Source organism: Ambystoma mexicanum, chromosome 1q (genome assembly GCF_040938575.1).
Source record: "Ambystoma mexicanum isolate Mex_15411 chromosome 1q, UKY_AmexF1_1, whole genome shotgun sequence".
In the NCBI taxonomy this organism is placed as follows: Eukaryota; Metazoa; Chordata; class Amphibia; order Caudata; family Ambystomatidae; genus Ambystoma; species Ambystoma mexicanum.
Window position 1 is genome coordinate 102,882,510 of NC_090922.1, and position 16,332 is coordinate 102,898,841.

Genomic DNA, 16,332 nt, shown 5'->3' on the forward strand with positions numbered 1-16,332 from the left:
ATTTGTGGCATTAGTTCAGCAGATCAACTAATCGCATTTTAAAGGGCCTATTGCATAGATAAAACCATCTTTCTTTACTGTGTATGATTGATCGCACTGTAAGTATAAAAATGCATTTATTAATCGACAGTGTCTTGTTTTTGTTAATTGTACTACTTTACACAAAACCCCTGATCTCTATCGTTAAAACCCTACTGCTTAGCCTCGTTATCAAGTCAGTGTTTGGTTAGACTTGGGTGGTGGGCCTTTGCCGGTCCACAAAGGTTGTCTTCTCAGAACCCTACACCAGTAGTGGTTCTGAAAACAAACCATAATGGGCTCAAATGTTCCCATCCTGTTTCTTCAAAAACAACTGATATGAAGCGCAGTCAAACATTGCATCCCCTTAGCAGATGACTAGCTGTACTAGTCATGCGGTTAATGTGGCAATCTTGGGCTATATGAAACCACAAAGCAGCCCAAGTCCCAATGAATTACTCACTAATGAAGCTTCTAACTCCGGGGTGTTGGCATCTTCAATGACCATGACATAAGGCTGGCACAGTGACGAAGTTAGGCTATTTTTGACATGACTGTAAACATGTGCCCTGCTTTGTTTGCACATTCCATGGCCATCCAGAATGGCTGCATCCCTTGTCCTGGGATATTGTTTCATGCGTGTCTTTACTGTACAGATCTTAGACTTTAATTCTGCCCAGTCCTTTTTAATCCAAGCAAAAGTGAGCATGAAGTCGTACTGCCGCGTGGGCTGCTGTTAATGTCTTGTTTTCTTCCCCAGACTACCCTTGGAGGTGGAAGCATTCAATACCAATTAACTCTGCTCTGATCAAGTGGATGTATCTGCCTGATTTCTACATTCCTCCAAATTCAACTAACCTCATCAGTAAGTAGGAGATGGATTTCTGCGGGGGCCTATGCTGTTGTCTCACAGGTCCTGGCTTGAGTGTCCTGTTATCTCTTAATTAAACGTATCCTCTCTGTGGTGTTTGGATCAATGGACTTGACTCTTCGGGTTCATTGAAACCAACACTTTGCAACTCGAGGGATGGGTATCCACTTGCTGTTTCGTAAGTGCTGTCCCAGTAAATTAAATATGTTTATTTGGTTGTGGGTCTATTTCCACTAAGGTTGCCTCTGCTTTCTTTTAGGGTGTGTGTGTGTGTGTGTGTCTGTCTGTCTGTCTGTCTGTCTGTCTCAACGGCTGCTTATTGCCTTGGTGGTTACTTTGTGAATCCTGAAGCGTTGTTTTTTTCTGCTTATGCCAGCATTTGCCCAAGAGCTGACCTGTATCGGATGATGATGCTCTAGTTTAAAATTCTGCTACTTTCACTTATTGTAATCCTCCGGTTTGCGCCACGGATGGTTGCACAACTGATATGATCCAAACTTGAAGTGGCATAACCTAGACAGAGCCAGTCACTTTATTTATTTGTTGTGGCATTGTGATGCAGAGGCTTATGAAGGACCAACCATGACCTCAGAAAGGAACAACCATATCCTAAATTTAGACTCAATGTAATTAAATGGCTGCGAACGAATGACGGTTAGCTTACCTTGTCGGTACCTTACACTCCTGTCTCTGCTGCATGCCTCTTAACGTGATTCCTTCTGTCTGCCACTGTAACTATCCTGGCAGCACCCATTTTTCCAACTGTTTTATATATTATATGCTTCTCTGTACACATTCTGTAACTAAGCTTAAGTTGTCTTGACCTCTACTGCGCCCGGCTACCTAATGGGTTTGGCGCGCAATACCAAATAAACAAACATGTATTTATGAAAATAGCATGCATAGAACAGCTCTGAAAACTGAATTGCCATAACACATTCTGGCTTGAAGAAGTATGTGCTTTTTGTAGGATACTGCTCCAAGCAGATTCATCATCTAAAGTATGGGTAAGTAACCTGCATCTCGCCAGGTGCCTCCGACTGACTGACGTCCACTGTAATTCACCATTGTCTGTTCTGGCTAGGTATGAACATTTAGAGAGCCACAGGTAGTCTACCCATGATCTTAAGAAATAGGCTTCAGACACAATGTTCTTGAAATTTTCAGTAGCGGAAAGAGGGTTCACCAAGTGGTGCCAAAGGGCAGCACCTATGATGTCACCAAAAATAATGACTTGCATCCGTAAGTGCACCACTCGGACCCAATCATCCACTCCTATTTTTCAAGAAGCCAACAGGGCATGGACTTGGATATTTTTTTTTTCCCCGGTTTACAAACTGCTTACTTGTTTGGCATTAGGTCATGACCCCTGATAGGTTTATCAACCTTTAAACCATGTAAGTCCAACTGTCAAATGACCCCATTGTGATAACATTCGATGAACATTTTCGTTATTTCATACACGTTTAAATTTCAGGCTTCGAAATGCCTGACGATGAAAGGACATCTAACCCTCATCAGTCACTAGCCATGGTTTTTGGCCATAGGCAGTGGTCCCAGCCTTCGGCCGCGTTCTCGCTGTATATTGTAACACATTAAGAGGCCACTATCTATGGCCTTTGCCCTTGGCCAGTGTCTATGGCTTCTGCCGTGCCCACTGCATATTGTACAACACTAACCAGCCACTTGCCATGGCTTTCGGCCGTGCAAAGTGTCCACAGCCTTGGCAAAGGCCACAGCCTATATTGTTATTTAGGTAATCAAAGCTTTTATAAGCGAAGTCATAAATGATGCCGTCACAGATGTAATCAGTGTTACATATCATGTAAGCAGTGATGTTAATAGATGATATAATTAGTGATATCACCATTGATGTCATCAGGGATGTCATTGTGGTCATAGGCTACACAACAGGGGGTGCAGAGTTAAGGGAGCCTTAGCTGAATTTCATGGGGTTTGTTGCTTTAAGTTCTCACCTGAAAGTCCCTGCAACTAAAGTGTTTTCCTTTAACATATATCTATTGATCCGGATTGCCAAATACTTGAGCAAGCTTGCCAACATAAAAAAACCCAAGGGGTTGCATCCGTCTTCTGATACAAAGCTATGCTGGCCACCCACGTGTGTCCTTTACTTGTGCCCTGAAAAGTAGCCACAGTCGGGGGCAAATAACTGCGCCACTGCCCAGGATTGCAAACTCTCTTGCCACATCGTGGGCCAATATTCATAACATGCTTGCTCCTCATCATTTCCCCTCCTCACCCCCTTGTCTGGCTTTCAACAATACTCTTCTTTATAAAGATAACTTGAAAAGTACACATACCATAGTGTCACTCAAATATATGAATCCTTTTAGACCTATGTTTGGCAAAAGTTGTACAATTGTGGCATTGCCCCCCCCATCTTAACTGGGAGACTACAAATACCAGAATGCAATTCAGCAAAAGGCAAAACAAAATGGTCTCCGAGTGCAATACTTTCAAGGACTAACAGTAGCACGGTTTAAAAAAATAATAATGCGGGTGTTGTGTGTTTTCTTAGTGTGTTAAGAGATATTTAAAACTAAGAAAACACACATCATCGGGGGACTGTGGACGGTCTCCCATGAAGGCAGTGATCTGGACCAACCCAGCTTAGCTTCAAAGCAAGGAAGGGGACAGCCCTCTCAGGCCATGTTGCTGTAAGCGGTCTTGTAACTTGGGCTCATTTATTAGGCAACATGGCCTGAGGGGGCTGGCCCCTTCCTTGCTTTGAGGGCAAGCGGGGTCGGTCCCGGCCAGGGCCAGTGATTTTTTTTACCCCAATGTCACTGTAGCTGTAAACATATCTATTTTTTTCTATAGCCGTGGGGACAGAACTGCAGATGTCCTCGGCTTTCTGTAGTCATATTATAGCAGCAAATATCAGACAAACGGCTGGAAAAAAATGCTTTCCTGCACCCCTCAACAAGTGTCCACCTCCTCTGTGCCTTCTCCCCCCAGTGTCGCCAATGGTCTCTTCACCTCCCCTACCCTCTCCCATTGCCCACACAACACTGTTTCCATGATGCAGTTTGCTTTCAAATGTTCGCTATTTGCAGTTATTCTGTCCATAGCCGAGGCTACTTAAAAGCCTTGTGTTGCAAACCCAGTCCTTAGACCCCCTACAACTCCCAAATTTCACTTGGTGTCCTCTTGCGCCCCACCCCCATCTCTAGACTGATGCCATTTGCATGTTTTTTTTTACATGTAAATGGTCTTTTTCCTGCATTTCATTTTCCAAAAACTTTGACTTAAGCCATGGCTATCTCTTGCATTAAGCAAAAACAAAGATGGCGGCTGTTTAATTTCTAAAAACACCTGGTCTTGGTAATTTGCCAGAGATATAGCTATTTATTTTGGAGAAGGTGGCACCCCTATGTCTGTCAAATATTTAAACTACTGCATGGAATACCCCAAACCAGAATAAATCCTCACATCAACGTTTCGTGCCCAAGTTGTTTTGGACCTGCTCCAAATCCGTTCAGCGGTTTGGGCTGTGCAGTCCAGCAATAATTGACCATTTTTGTCTATGGGAAAATGAAAGGGAAGTAGGCTGCAACTTTGTTTTTTAAATTCTTTTATTTTTTCTTAATAACTTTATTAATAAATCTTTACCAAACGTTGCACTCTGTGGGGGCCTGCACGTCCCCAATTGACTTCAAAATGTTGGCCAAATCCGTTGCACAAGTCAAATGTTATTAACAATTCATTTTTTCGAGGTTCTTATGAGAGTCCGACTCACATTAACTATAGAGCGGCGACCGCTGCCCTATAATATATATACATCCAGCCTTAAGAGAAATAGAATAGCATATTAATTACCAGTGCAACAAAGGTGGGATTGACAGAACTCTTTAGGATCGACTGAAGCAGCTTCCCTCAATCTTAGAAACTCCAACCCTAAGATAGTTTAGGGCCTTGTGCTCAAGTCACCAGTTCCAAAATATGCACTTCGTCAGATAGATTTCTGTATAGATTTGCAGTGCCATTGGGTATGATTATTAAAGAATTATAAAGCGTTAGTTAAAAGTACCAGTAAAGCGCAGGTGAGTACTCCACTCAATCTAGCCCACTAGATGGACCAAGGGAAGGAGCTTCAACCCAGGTTCCACCACCAAAGATCACTGATGATTTTACACCCTAGTTACCCTATGGGAGAAAGGGGGAGAAAGTAACCGGTATGTAGATGTACCCTCTGGCCCAGGGTTCTCCGGATACCACCTGTGGATGTTCCAGACTTTATTCCAGGATTGTTCTTCGGTCTTTGTTCCTACTATGAGAATTGTCTACACAGAAGAGATACTTTGTTTCACTGGATTTAGTTTTGGTCAGTCGCTGTACTTCGGAATCTGTTCCAGACAGCTTCCAGCCGATGACTCAAATGAAGACAAGTGAAGACTTCTGTGGGAGAGCAGGCCACAGGACACTTCAGGGACACAAAGAAGACAAGTTCCATTGAACATCACCAGGGTCGGATTGGCGACAGCCGATAATACAGCCCCAGCACAGCTTCCCTTGGAGTGGAACGGCTACCCATGCAGGAGCAGGCGACTTGTGGCTCAAGCCCAAGATCTGCAAAGTTCCTAGACTCTACTTACAATGGCGATGGCTGCAGGGAGGTAGCTCAGGAGGGAGCTGGTTATTCCACTGGTTGGTCATGGGATGCTTCCGACTGCTCACCAAGCATAAGTCCTTGAGGTGGGGGGGGGCGAGATAGGTTGCTCCCACTGGTGCAGGGGTCAAAACACCAACAAAGTCCTTCTTGAGATCAAGACCGAGGAGCAGGGCTTCACCGGGACAACACGGGTCAATACTGGTCATCTGCAGGAGTCAGTCTTCGGGTCTTCAGCAGGCCGCTAGTCTCCGTAGAATTCTTGGTTCCAATGATGATCTGCTGAACAGTTGTAGGACCCCTCCTTTTATCCAAGTTTCAGGCTCGGAAACAAGCCCAAGCTCTCCAAATCTGCCAGCAACAGACTTTCAGGCACCAGAGATGTAGATTTGGACGAGACAGTCCCAGCTTCCTCTAACGCATGCACACACGCACGCACGCACGCACGCACACGCTCTCCCCAGGGTAGGACTTTCCATATAAGGCATGTCCTGACCTGAGAAGGCCAAAGAACAGGCAAAGCAACTTGTGGCACAACCATCTTAGGAGGCTAACCACCTTTACAAGCCATTTGCGGCAATTGAAAAAGTGCATGAGTAAAATAACTGCAAAAATGTCACAGCTGCCACCAGCTTGCCTTAGGCACATTGTAAACGTAACCAAAACGCCATTTTATACAGATATAAGGATACTAAGTGTCCTAACTGCACTTCACTGTAGGGTGATGTGTGCAGAGTTGTAACAATGCAAGAATTCATAGAGAGAGACAGTCTCCCAGTACTAACAGTCTTGGACACTAGTCAGTCTCCCCACAAGAATGAGAAAAACAGGCAAGGGAAGTAAAGCATAAGGCCTTACTTTTACCTCCAAAATGGCCTGGATCACATGTGCTTTCGCAAGGCACTCAATACATTTCTTTCTGCGACCAGGGTGGGAGGGGGCGTATTCTTGCTGGTTCTTTTTTGTTTTTCCTACTGTTTGGCTAGCGCCCAGATGCTTTTTGGCATTGGCTTGCGCACAGTTCATTATGTTGCATTACATGTCAGGACCGGGTTCAAACCAAGCAAAAAGAAAGGGTTTCCCACAGTAATCTATGGAGGGAGAGGTGCACAAAATATATTCGTACTGTGTTATTTTAGTAATGTTAACTGATAGACATGCCAGCACGCCTTGGACTACTTGCCTGGATCACCTTTCACCATTTGTGTGCAGGGCAGGGTTCAAAATTGAGGGGAGCTGGCAGCTATTTAGTTCCTGGTTAGCTTGACAGAAACGGCTACCAGGAGCTACTTCGGCTCACCATGCCAACAGATGCCGAGCACACACCTATGTGAATTTAACTGTGTGCATTTGGGCAACCTAAAACTAAACATTGGGACCCATCTGTGCAACTTTCAAAGCATAAGGGGTGATGAATAATGGACAACATAATATGTTTGCATCTTATGTGGAAGTTGCATTTGCGGAACGCTATGCACTAGGTCCTCATTCCCCAGTGGTAGCTCCTGGTCACTGATTAATACTGGATACCCAAGAGCTGCTTTTAACTCCTGCTTATACAACCTTAATTCCGAGCCTTGCAGGGCAAGGTTATTTATTATGCATGTTAAGCCTTTGTAACAAATGTGGATTCTGAGTTTTCGGTGAACCAAATAACGTACCGCTTCCGTCTAAGATGGAATAGAGGTCTCACTGCCTAGATACTTACACAGAGTGCTCAGTTTTTATGTTTTACACTCTTTTGAGTTTGAACAGTTGGGCAGCTATTTGTATATTTCCTCGTTACTTGGAAAGGTAAGGTTTTTATCAAGCAAACCATCTCAGGAGCAGCACTGACTTCAGATCAGAGCCCATTTTGATAATTTCTTGTGTCCTCAGCATCACGAGTGTAAATCCACAAAGACAGACACAAATAGGTACTTCTCAAGAAATCAGAGTTTATTTACATAGCCAGAATGGAAGTGGAATTCTTCAGTGACAAATAATGAGCAAAGAAAAAGGTATTTTAAAAGGTCTTGGTTTGGGCTTGTCATGTCCCATATTCAGTATCCAATAGATCACACCAATTATTGCCTTTCGGTTGCAGGTTTTTGTGGTTCCTCAACCACCACCTGCTATGTTAATAGTAGGGCCCCTCCCAAGGCCAACGCAACTCTGGCATGCACAGGCTTAGGTTCTCCTTCAGTATTCACAAAAATTGATGGAGCTTTCCAACAACGGTCCATTCTTGCTGGGTCTTAGGCATGGGCTGTCCATCAGCTGACCACCTCCCTGTTGTAGGATTCTGGTCTCCGGGTGTTGCCCTCATGGCTACCTTTGATGTAGCCCTCCTGACCCTTTGTCAGGTTGCACCAGATCGTTCCTCCAGCTACCTAACGGCCTGGTGCGCTCTATAAATAAATAAACAATACAATACAAACAATACCTCTAAATTCTGCCCTGGCTCGACCTAGCCTGTCACGTCCCTAGTCTTGCTGGCTTGCCTGTTCTCCTCTATCCTGCTCAAATCTGAAGTGTTCTCGCCCTCTAGCTTTCCTCAATTCTCCTCATCAGCAGGTAATGGTTCTTTCCTGCTCCGACCTTCTGCAATCCAGGTGTTGACTCTCTCCTTCCAACCACTTCAATATGACTCTCTCCTAATGCAACCTCCCCTCCTCCCCTGTTACATCCTCCCTCCAATAATCTCCTCTCATTTCTCCTATCAAAGCATCTCTGGCTCACTAATCTCTTCCAAACACCCCACACCTTCTGACTTAGCAAGCTTTCGTTTATAGTTTGGCATCTTCATTCCATGGGTGGTGCTCAATGACATTGGTGGTACCTGTGCAATGAGGGCAGTTCTATTCCCTTATTGGGCCAGGTGTCTGTGGCGATGTGGTCAGAAAGAGGTCTGACCTGAACTTCTATTAAGGCATGCTGCCATTGTTGATGCTACGACTGCCGTAACTATTTGTGAGGAGCCTTGCGAACATTGCCAGTGTTGAACTGGGCCCCTCCGCTTTCCAGAGTATGAGTTACAGTTCAGTTAACCATTTGGTAAGAAGAGAACGCCGTTTGTTCTAAATAGGAAACTTTCATCACCAGGAAATTGCAACTATGTAATCCCTGCAATGTAAGCGGAAGAGCATAGTTTGTTTTTCCCATTCCTTTTACGCGGACTCTAGGGGTACTCACTGTATGTTTGCCTTTAATCACCTCCCTAACTCAAGCTCTCTCGTCTGAAAAGGCTTGATGCAAGAATTGTTCACTATAGCCCAGGGCTCCTACTGTCTAGGCTGACCCTAATCATAGGCATAATGTGTACACCTCTCTCAATCCCAACACTTTACCTTCACTCTCTCCAAGCAGGTGAAACATCTCCAATTCTTCAACCACCTGCTGCACTAATCGCGCTCTGAAACACGCGTATGAGCGCGATTGAAATAAAATATCAATATCAATGCACACTCCTCCGTGGTCTTTGTCCGCCTTTACCACCTCATATCCTCCCTGGTAAAAATAACCAAACTGTGATGTGAAGGCTAGAGTGAACCCGACAGAGGGATGCGCAGTGAAAGCAAGGGAAAGTGAATCCCGCATTTTGAAAAAGTAACTGAACAGTGGTGTAAAGCTGAAGGTGAACCCAACAAAGGGGTATCACAAGAAAGCCGCAGAACGGGGGAATCCCGCATGGTGATAGCTTGGGGAATGTCTTGTGCTGCCATGCAAAAGACATTGATACGAGGGATGCTGCCTTTTCGGAAGAGACGGCTTCCTGATGGCTATAGACTCAATGGGTGCTTTGAGTCATGCCAAGGTTCTGCCTTGTCCCGTGATGCAACGTGGGGAAGGGAATGTATTAGTTCAGCAGTCCTGAACTACCGAAACCCTTTTGGACATTTCAGTTTGCATTACGCTCTTTTTGTTATACATATCATTGTCCTGCACCCTTTTGTTACATAGAGTAGGGATTTGGCAATAGGTTTATAAGTATAGGCCATTTTGTTTTGACACACCACCACTAGGACAGCGTTTTCTTTACTTTGATGGTTGTAGGCTGCTCCAATCTTAGATTTAGGGTTAGATTAGGAGTTTCCCTCACCCATATTCTGTTTAATAAACACCCTTGGAGTATACTCCTTGTTTCTGTCATGCTTCTGATAACCATGCCTTCCTTTCAACTACCACAGTAGTCAATTTTGGTGCCTACGATGGCTCTGGCCTCTGTTGCGCAGCTCTTTTCTGTCAAGAGGCGCAACTGTGACAGAGGTTTGATATAGTACATTGAGGTAGAGTTAAGGTTTTTCAACTGAGCCTGCACATTTAAAGTGTGATCTAAAATAACTCCCTAGGTCTTAACTTTCTGTTGGGTCGAGATTCTGCAGCCAGGTGATGATATGCTGGGTCAAGTTTAAGAATTCTGCTTGGGGAGCGCACTACCATTAATTCCGTCTTTCCATCATTTAGTGCCAATCCTTTCTGTATCATCCATGTCTGAATCACTTTGCGTGCCTCATTAATCTTGACGACATAGTCAGTGTATTCTCCGGAGAGGGGAATTATGCTCCGGAGTGGGTGGCATCTGCATAGTTAGTAAAAATAATTCCCCTCTCCTCAAGCAGATTGAATAAAGAGACAGTAAAGCTACTATACAAGGATGGAGGGACTTGTGGGACCCCATAGAGTAAGCGTTCTAAGTTGGCCTCCATATCCCTGCTGCAGACTCTCACTCGTCTCTCATCCAGAAAGGATTTAACCCATGCTGCAGCTTCAAACGAGAGGTTTGCAACACTTTGCAATCTGTTGTTCGAAAGGGGATGATCGACCAAGTCGAATGCGGATGATGAATCCAATAGCATGAGAATGAGCAGTTGTCCTTTGTCAATATACTGAAGAGTGGTGGATTTTAAGTGTAACAGGGCTGCGTCCGTCCCATAACCTGATCTAAATCCAGACTGCCATTTATTTAAAATGTATTTCTTGCCAGATCTAAAATCTGCTCATACGCCACTCTGTCAAGGATTTATAGCAAGAGTGGTGTGTTTGTAATGGGTCTGTAGTTGCAGGCCAACAAGCGGTCCAGTCTAGTTTTTTTAGGGAGGGGAGTAATCCATAAATGTTTTTCTGTTGGTACACAGTTATCCTTGAAGTAGAGATTAGCACATTTTGTGATTGTGCCCATCAGCGATGGTAGGCAGGCCTTGATTGTAATTGCTGGGCATACATCGCCCTTGCATCTTGTGGATTTAGGTTTGCTCACAATATCTGTCATTTCCATTTCTGAATTAGTCCTAAACCTCAAGATGTTTTGCCCTCCAACCGTGGGACTGATAGCCTTATGGTGGATGCATTTCCCTCTTTTATCATGTTCAATGCTTCACTTTTTTGTGTAATATTGGCTTTAATCTTACTCAGTTTCTGACCCATAGTTTCCTGAATAATGGTGCACCATGCTACATCTTTGGTGGGCCCATCCTTCAGTTTAGTGCATAGGTATTCTAATGCTCCTAATATTTGGAATAGTTCATGGGAGTCGTGTTCTGCATTGACAACTCTGCTGTCATACGTAGCTTTCTTGGCCTTCATGATTGCAGTTTTGTAGTTTTGCTGCTCTGATATATTCCTCCTTATCTTTAGTGCAAACTGTGTTTTTCAAGATCTTGAAGCGTCACTTTAGTCTGTGTCTAATCCCCTGAGCATGGATGGGAATGGGGTGCAAGTGAGTGCTCCAGCAACTGCCTTCTGCCGGAGTGCGGTGCGCCAGTGGGGGTGGTCTGGGGATCCCTGTATACGTCTTCCGGGTCAAGCAACCACTTGCCCAGGGGCATCCGTAGCCTCTTTGACCATCCCACCATCGGTGCCCAGGGTCAGGCAGGGCACTGCATCACACATGTAAAAGTATTTCTCTTGTTTAGCACTTTGTGCTTGGTGCTTCCTAACCTCATTCTCCAGACAGATGTACGGTGAGTGGCAGAAGAAGCATTACAAGAACTATGTGAATTTCTCAGATAATGCTGATTTTTATTGCTATATTGCTATTCTTTCCCAGCACCCCTCCTCCCACACCCCAAGATTCCTCAGTCTTCCTGAGTAATTATATTTGATAGCATTTTGTCTGATAACCTATAACATCCATTGCTGGCCCCTGTGTATTAAAATGTATTTTTAGAATCTGGCCTGGTGGACAGATGTTAGGAGGCCACCATAGCTATGATATGATATGATATGATAGGTTATTTATAATATGCTTAATACCTAGAGGTTTCTAAGCACAGACCCGGGGGGTCAAAACTGTGGTGCTTTGTGTCGGCTTACTTCCAAGGCGAGCGCGTTGCCCCTGAGCTATCCTCCCGAGACTAAAGTGAAAGGGGTATCTCTGAGAGGTTAGCCAAAACCCAATCAAAATAGCAATGGAGAGCGGTCAAGGCTATTCTCAGGAGAGGGAGAGTGGGGTTAGGGGCCCACAATGAGACCACACAGTGAAGCACACAATAATTCAATTTAGGCAGGAATGTATATAAATACTATATTTATTCTATGCCTGAAACACACACTGAAAAATGAAACAAGCAGGTGCTATCGCACAACACTTAATCATGAACCTATGTACAGTCACCATAGGTTCTTAAAATGCATTCAATGACTTAAATCAACAAGAGAGGTAAGTAAAAGGGTGTAGTTAGATGGAACAAAGTCAAGAGATATTCGCTAGCTTCAGCAGTCAATCTCTCAGAAGAACGGGGCATTGTGCCCCAAAGTCATTTCTCCCCAGAATGTATATGATACAGTAAGTTACTTGTGTTGATGATTGTTCAAAAGAAGATATGCAACAAAGCTAATAGGTAAGTAAAATGTGTTCTTACCTTTCAGGTTTTGCTGCTCAGGTGCGACGACCAAAAGCAGAGGAATGGAAGGATAGAAAGAGAATTGTTCTCAAGGTTATCCTATGGAGGATTGGAGAAGACAATGCTTTGTGTTTACTTACACCCCCTAACTCCGATTTCCCCAGAGAAATGGATAGGTCAACTGGGTGTTGCTGGAGGTTGGATTTCCTGCCATTGGTTCCAGTGAGAGGTGCCCAGGAGCTCCGGGTGCAAGGGTTCTTCCGGTTAAGTCCAGGAGCAGATTGCAATCCTCGGTGAAGGGGAAATGCAGAAAGCACCAATGCACCCCTCATCAGGACACTTCACAGGATGGGGGAGGGTCCAGGGGCACGTCTGAAGGCTCAAGACGGGTAGATCATTGAGAACACATTGTGATTGGTTGGTTCCACCAGTCCTTGGCTGATCAGGCAGTCCAACAGGGCTTCACCAGGCCTGGGGCCGCAAGGGATGCTGGGCCACTTCAGGATTCTTCTTCGGATCTTCAGTCAACTGTTCTTCTAGGATGGATTCTTGTCTCCAACGCTGGTGTTAGGAAATGGCTGCAGGAGTCCTTCTTATCCGAAATCCAGCCTGGAATCAAGTCCAAGCCCTCCAATGGTAAGGATCTGCACCATTCAAACGGCCAATAGTTGTCCAATCAGGGACAACTGTTTGTTTCACTAATGCCCCACACCTACACTCACTGGCACCACGGCTGTGGAGTGGGACCAGACAGTCCCAGCCACTTCCTGGGCCGTTCACACACAAATGCATCACTAGCCCGCGAAAGCTGATGCTCTCCCGGACAAGTGCATGACCTTATGTGGGATTTCCTGACTTTGCAAGGCAGGAAGAAATCCAAACAACAATATGGCCAAAGAACAAGCAATAGTCTTTTGCCATGGTTTGAATGCATCATGAAGTAAGATCTAGACAACAGACTTATTAACTTAAATGTCAAGAAGAAGGCCTAACTTTCCCTATACTAACGTGTGATTTCCCTACCTGAACAAAACTAAGGAAAGTCAAAGAGTCCAACTTAAAAACCTGTCTGTATCCAAAACCTATACTTGCCCTCACAACTAAAACTAAACAGTGCAGGGATGTCAATAATCAAAGAAATGGTGATCAACACAAAGTTCAGATTTTTTTCCAGCTCCCAGTTTATCTTCGGCTTCCTTCCCCAACTTCAAAGTTCAAACAAAAGGGGTCCTGAGGTCCTGTCCTCATGACGGTAGTTATAGTTCAAGCCTCAGGGTTGGCAGGCTGCAGGTGAGCTGGAGGTGAGGATTTCTATTTAGACTCGCCTGATGCTCACCATACTTTACAGGCATCTTCCTTGTCACAGTACCTAAGTGGTGAAATGAAGGTGCAGTGTTCATCAATCGTAATCTCCTCTTCATCGTCCCATTACTTTCAAATGTTAAATGTGGGCAAATGAGGGAAGAGGTCTTACAATACCCCATAACGGTGGTGGAAGGTCTGGGCTGGTCACTATTAGGGAAAGGGGGATACCATGTGCCGCCTAAGGGCACCCCACTCTTCATTACTGTCTTTCTGGTGTTTCTAAAGTGGTCACCTCCTTGGACATTTTCCTAGTCAGTGGGATAGGGATAGCAATACCCCATAACTGTCTCTGGGATATAGGATTTTCTCTGAAAGGGAAGTGCGGAATACCACGTCTCGTCTGAGAGCGTCTCACTTCCAATCCCTAGGGACCCTCCTTCCAGGTGATCCTCCCTCGCTTCTGCACTCGCAGGGCCGGGATCCAAGAGTGATGGCCTTTCCCTGGCCACCTGAGAGGAGGACCCACGGGGGTAGATGTGAGGACGCCTTAAGGATTCTCAGTGGCCATTTTAGGGCACTGACCACGTTTAGTAGCCATACACTGTAAACACGAAAATGCAACCTTGAAATAAAACAAAAATTGTAAAAATGTAATTGCTGTCACCAGCGTGTCTTTAGGCACATATCAAAGTAACCAAAAATCACACAGGGGTAGAAAGCTAGGGTGATACAAAAGTACCCCCATTGCAGTGCATTGTAAAATGCTGTCTGTTAAAAAGTTACAAAAAGTAAAAAACAAAAAGGGAAACCTAGTTTCCCAATTCTGATAGGCTGAAGGACTGATCAGTTTCCCCATAACAAACGAGCAAGAGGCAGGGGAAGTGAAGCTAAAATTCAGAACAGGTTAAAAAACAAAGCAACATGATTGAGGGCCCATAGAAACTATGGAGGGAAAGATTCCAAAAGAGAAAGCTCATCTAACACTGTGGCACAAGGGTACTTGATAGAACTGATAACCAGGTTCATACTGTGCCTTTAGAGCTAGATATCTGTTTTCATATCACCAGTTGCACTGTCCAATAGCACTGAGATTTTCTGGAGTTAGTATTTTGTCAATTGAAAGCTTCCTAGTCGACTTAGCACCTGAAGCCTCTTTCTATAGGCAAGGAATCTGTGAAAAAATAGAAATCCAAACACATTATTTGCTAGAGGTTGTTCACTGAGTCTTTCTGGCAAGTGTGCTGTTTTCCTTCGTGTATAGCCCTGGTCTTTTAAATTCATAGTATCAAAATGTGGTTATGCTTATCTTCTGTTATTAACCCTGATGCTCGGTATGCTGAACCTGGGTACATTTCATTTTCGTGTTTTTCACCTGCACAGGTGATTTCCTGTTGCTCCTTTGTGCTTCCCAGCAGTGGAACGTCTTTGTTGATGAAAAGAAGGAGGCATGGTACACTACAGGTGGAGAAAATGTGGATATCTTGGAACATTCCAAGGAAAGCCATTACCCAGTTCCAAACTTCATCAACTGTAGGTGAGCATACTCTTAAACCGATCGGCCTTACTCTGTGGGGCGTCTGAGAGACTTTTTTTGTCCTATCTCAGTTCGTGTTCGGAGTAGCAGAATGTGGGGATGTTCTAAAGCGGAGAGGGGCGAGTATTGCTTTTGATGGCTCTGTGTCTGGAATCTCTGTTAATTGCAATTGTCCTTGCAGGTCATACCTGGACATGCTGAAGGTCGTGGTGTTTAGATACCTCTACTGGTTCGTCCTGGCGGTCGTTTTCGTTACTGGTGCTACCCGCATCAGCATCTTTGGGCTTGGTTATCTCCTGGCATGCTTCTATCTCCTGCTGTTCGGCACCGTCCTGCTGCAGAAGCCGCTGAAGGTGCGCCTGGCCCTGTGGGACTGCCTCATCCTTTACAACGTTACAGTCATCCTCTCAAAGAACATGCTTTCGGTAAGGAACTGAGGTCTCGAGCAGATACTCATTTAGGTGGGTGCCTTCCAAGTAGCTGCTTGCTAAAGGAGAAGCCATGGCAGAGCCATGTGTTGGGCCTTTGCCTTACGCTCCTACCCCTCCAATTAAGGAAGTTTGTTGTAAATGTTGTCATATGTCTGCAATTATATTGAGGAAAGTCTGGACCGGGTTCTGTGTTATTGTGTTGACTTTGGCTATGTAAATCTTCCTTTAGTCCCAGCTTCCTAACCTTGAGTAGGCTGGGATCTAGAGGATCCGAGGGTAGCGAGAGAGAACAAGGGAGACAAAGACCAGCAGTAAAATGCTGGTGTCTGACACAAGGGCAGCTTGCATTTCACATGTTAGAGTTGCCTGGCAGGGCCACTCTAGCCGTTTATTTTTCGGAGGTCGATAAATCAAGTACCAATACAGTTGGGGCAATAATGTCTGTTATGGTAGCACGTAGAAATTGCAGAACTCCGGCATGAAACGCTATAGAAAAACTCCAAATGCTATTATGACCATTGCTATGAATAATTTCCACAAGTCATGTGACGATGACCTGAGAACTACCAGTAGTGTATGTGCAGAGATTCCAATTGGTTGGTACAGACTCACTTAGTGTTGGTGTGACGTAGCAGCATGGCTTCATTCTGGGGAGGGGAGAGGGCTAGTCATAAAGTACAGCTTACAAACAATTAAGTATTCTTCACACAGTATAATTA

The 16,332-nt window shown here is 44.7% G+C and overlaps 1 protein-coding gene across 5 annotated transcripts in view; it reads left to right on the forward strand.

The window, feature by feature from the left end:
• PIEZO1 (piezo type mechanosensitive ion channel component 1 (Er blood group)) overlaps positions 1–16,332 on the forward strand; it is a 960,480-nt gene that overhangs the window by 697,170 nt on the left and 246,978 nt on the right. For all 5 annotated transcript variants that reach the window (XM_069635852.1, XM_069635881.1, XM_069635891.1 and 2 more), the window contains 3 exons: positions 779–883; positions 15,029–15,182; positions 15,364–15,607. In XM_069635852.1, the coding sequence (XP_069491953.1) occupies positions 779–883; positions 15,029–15,182; positions 15,364–15,607 (503 nt within the window). The remainder of the gene's footprint in view (positions 1–778; positions 884–15,028; positions 15,183–15,363; positions 15,608–16,332) is intronic.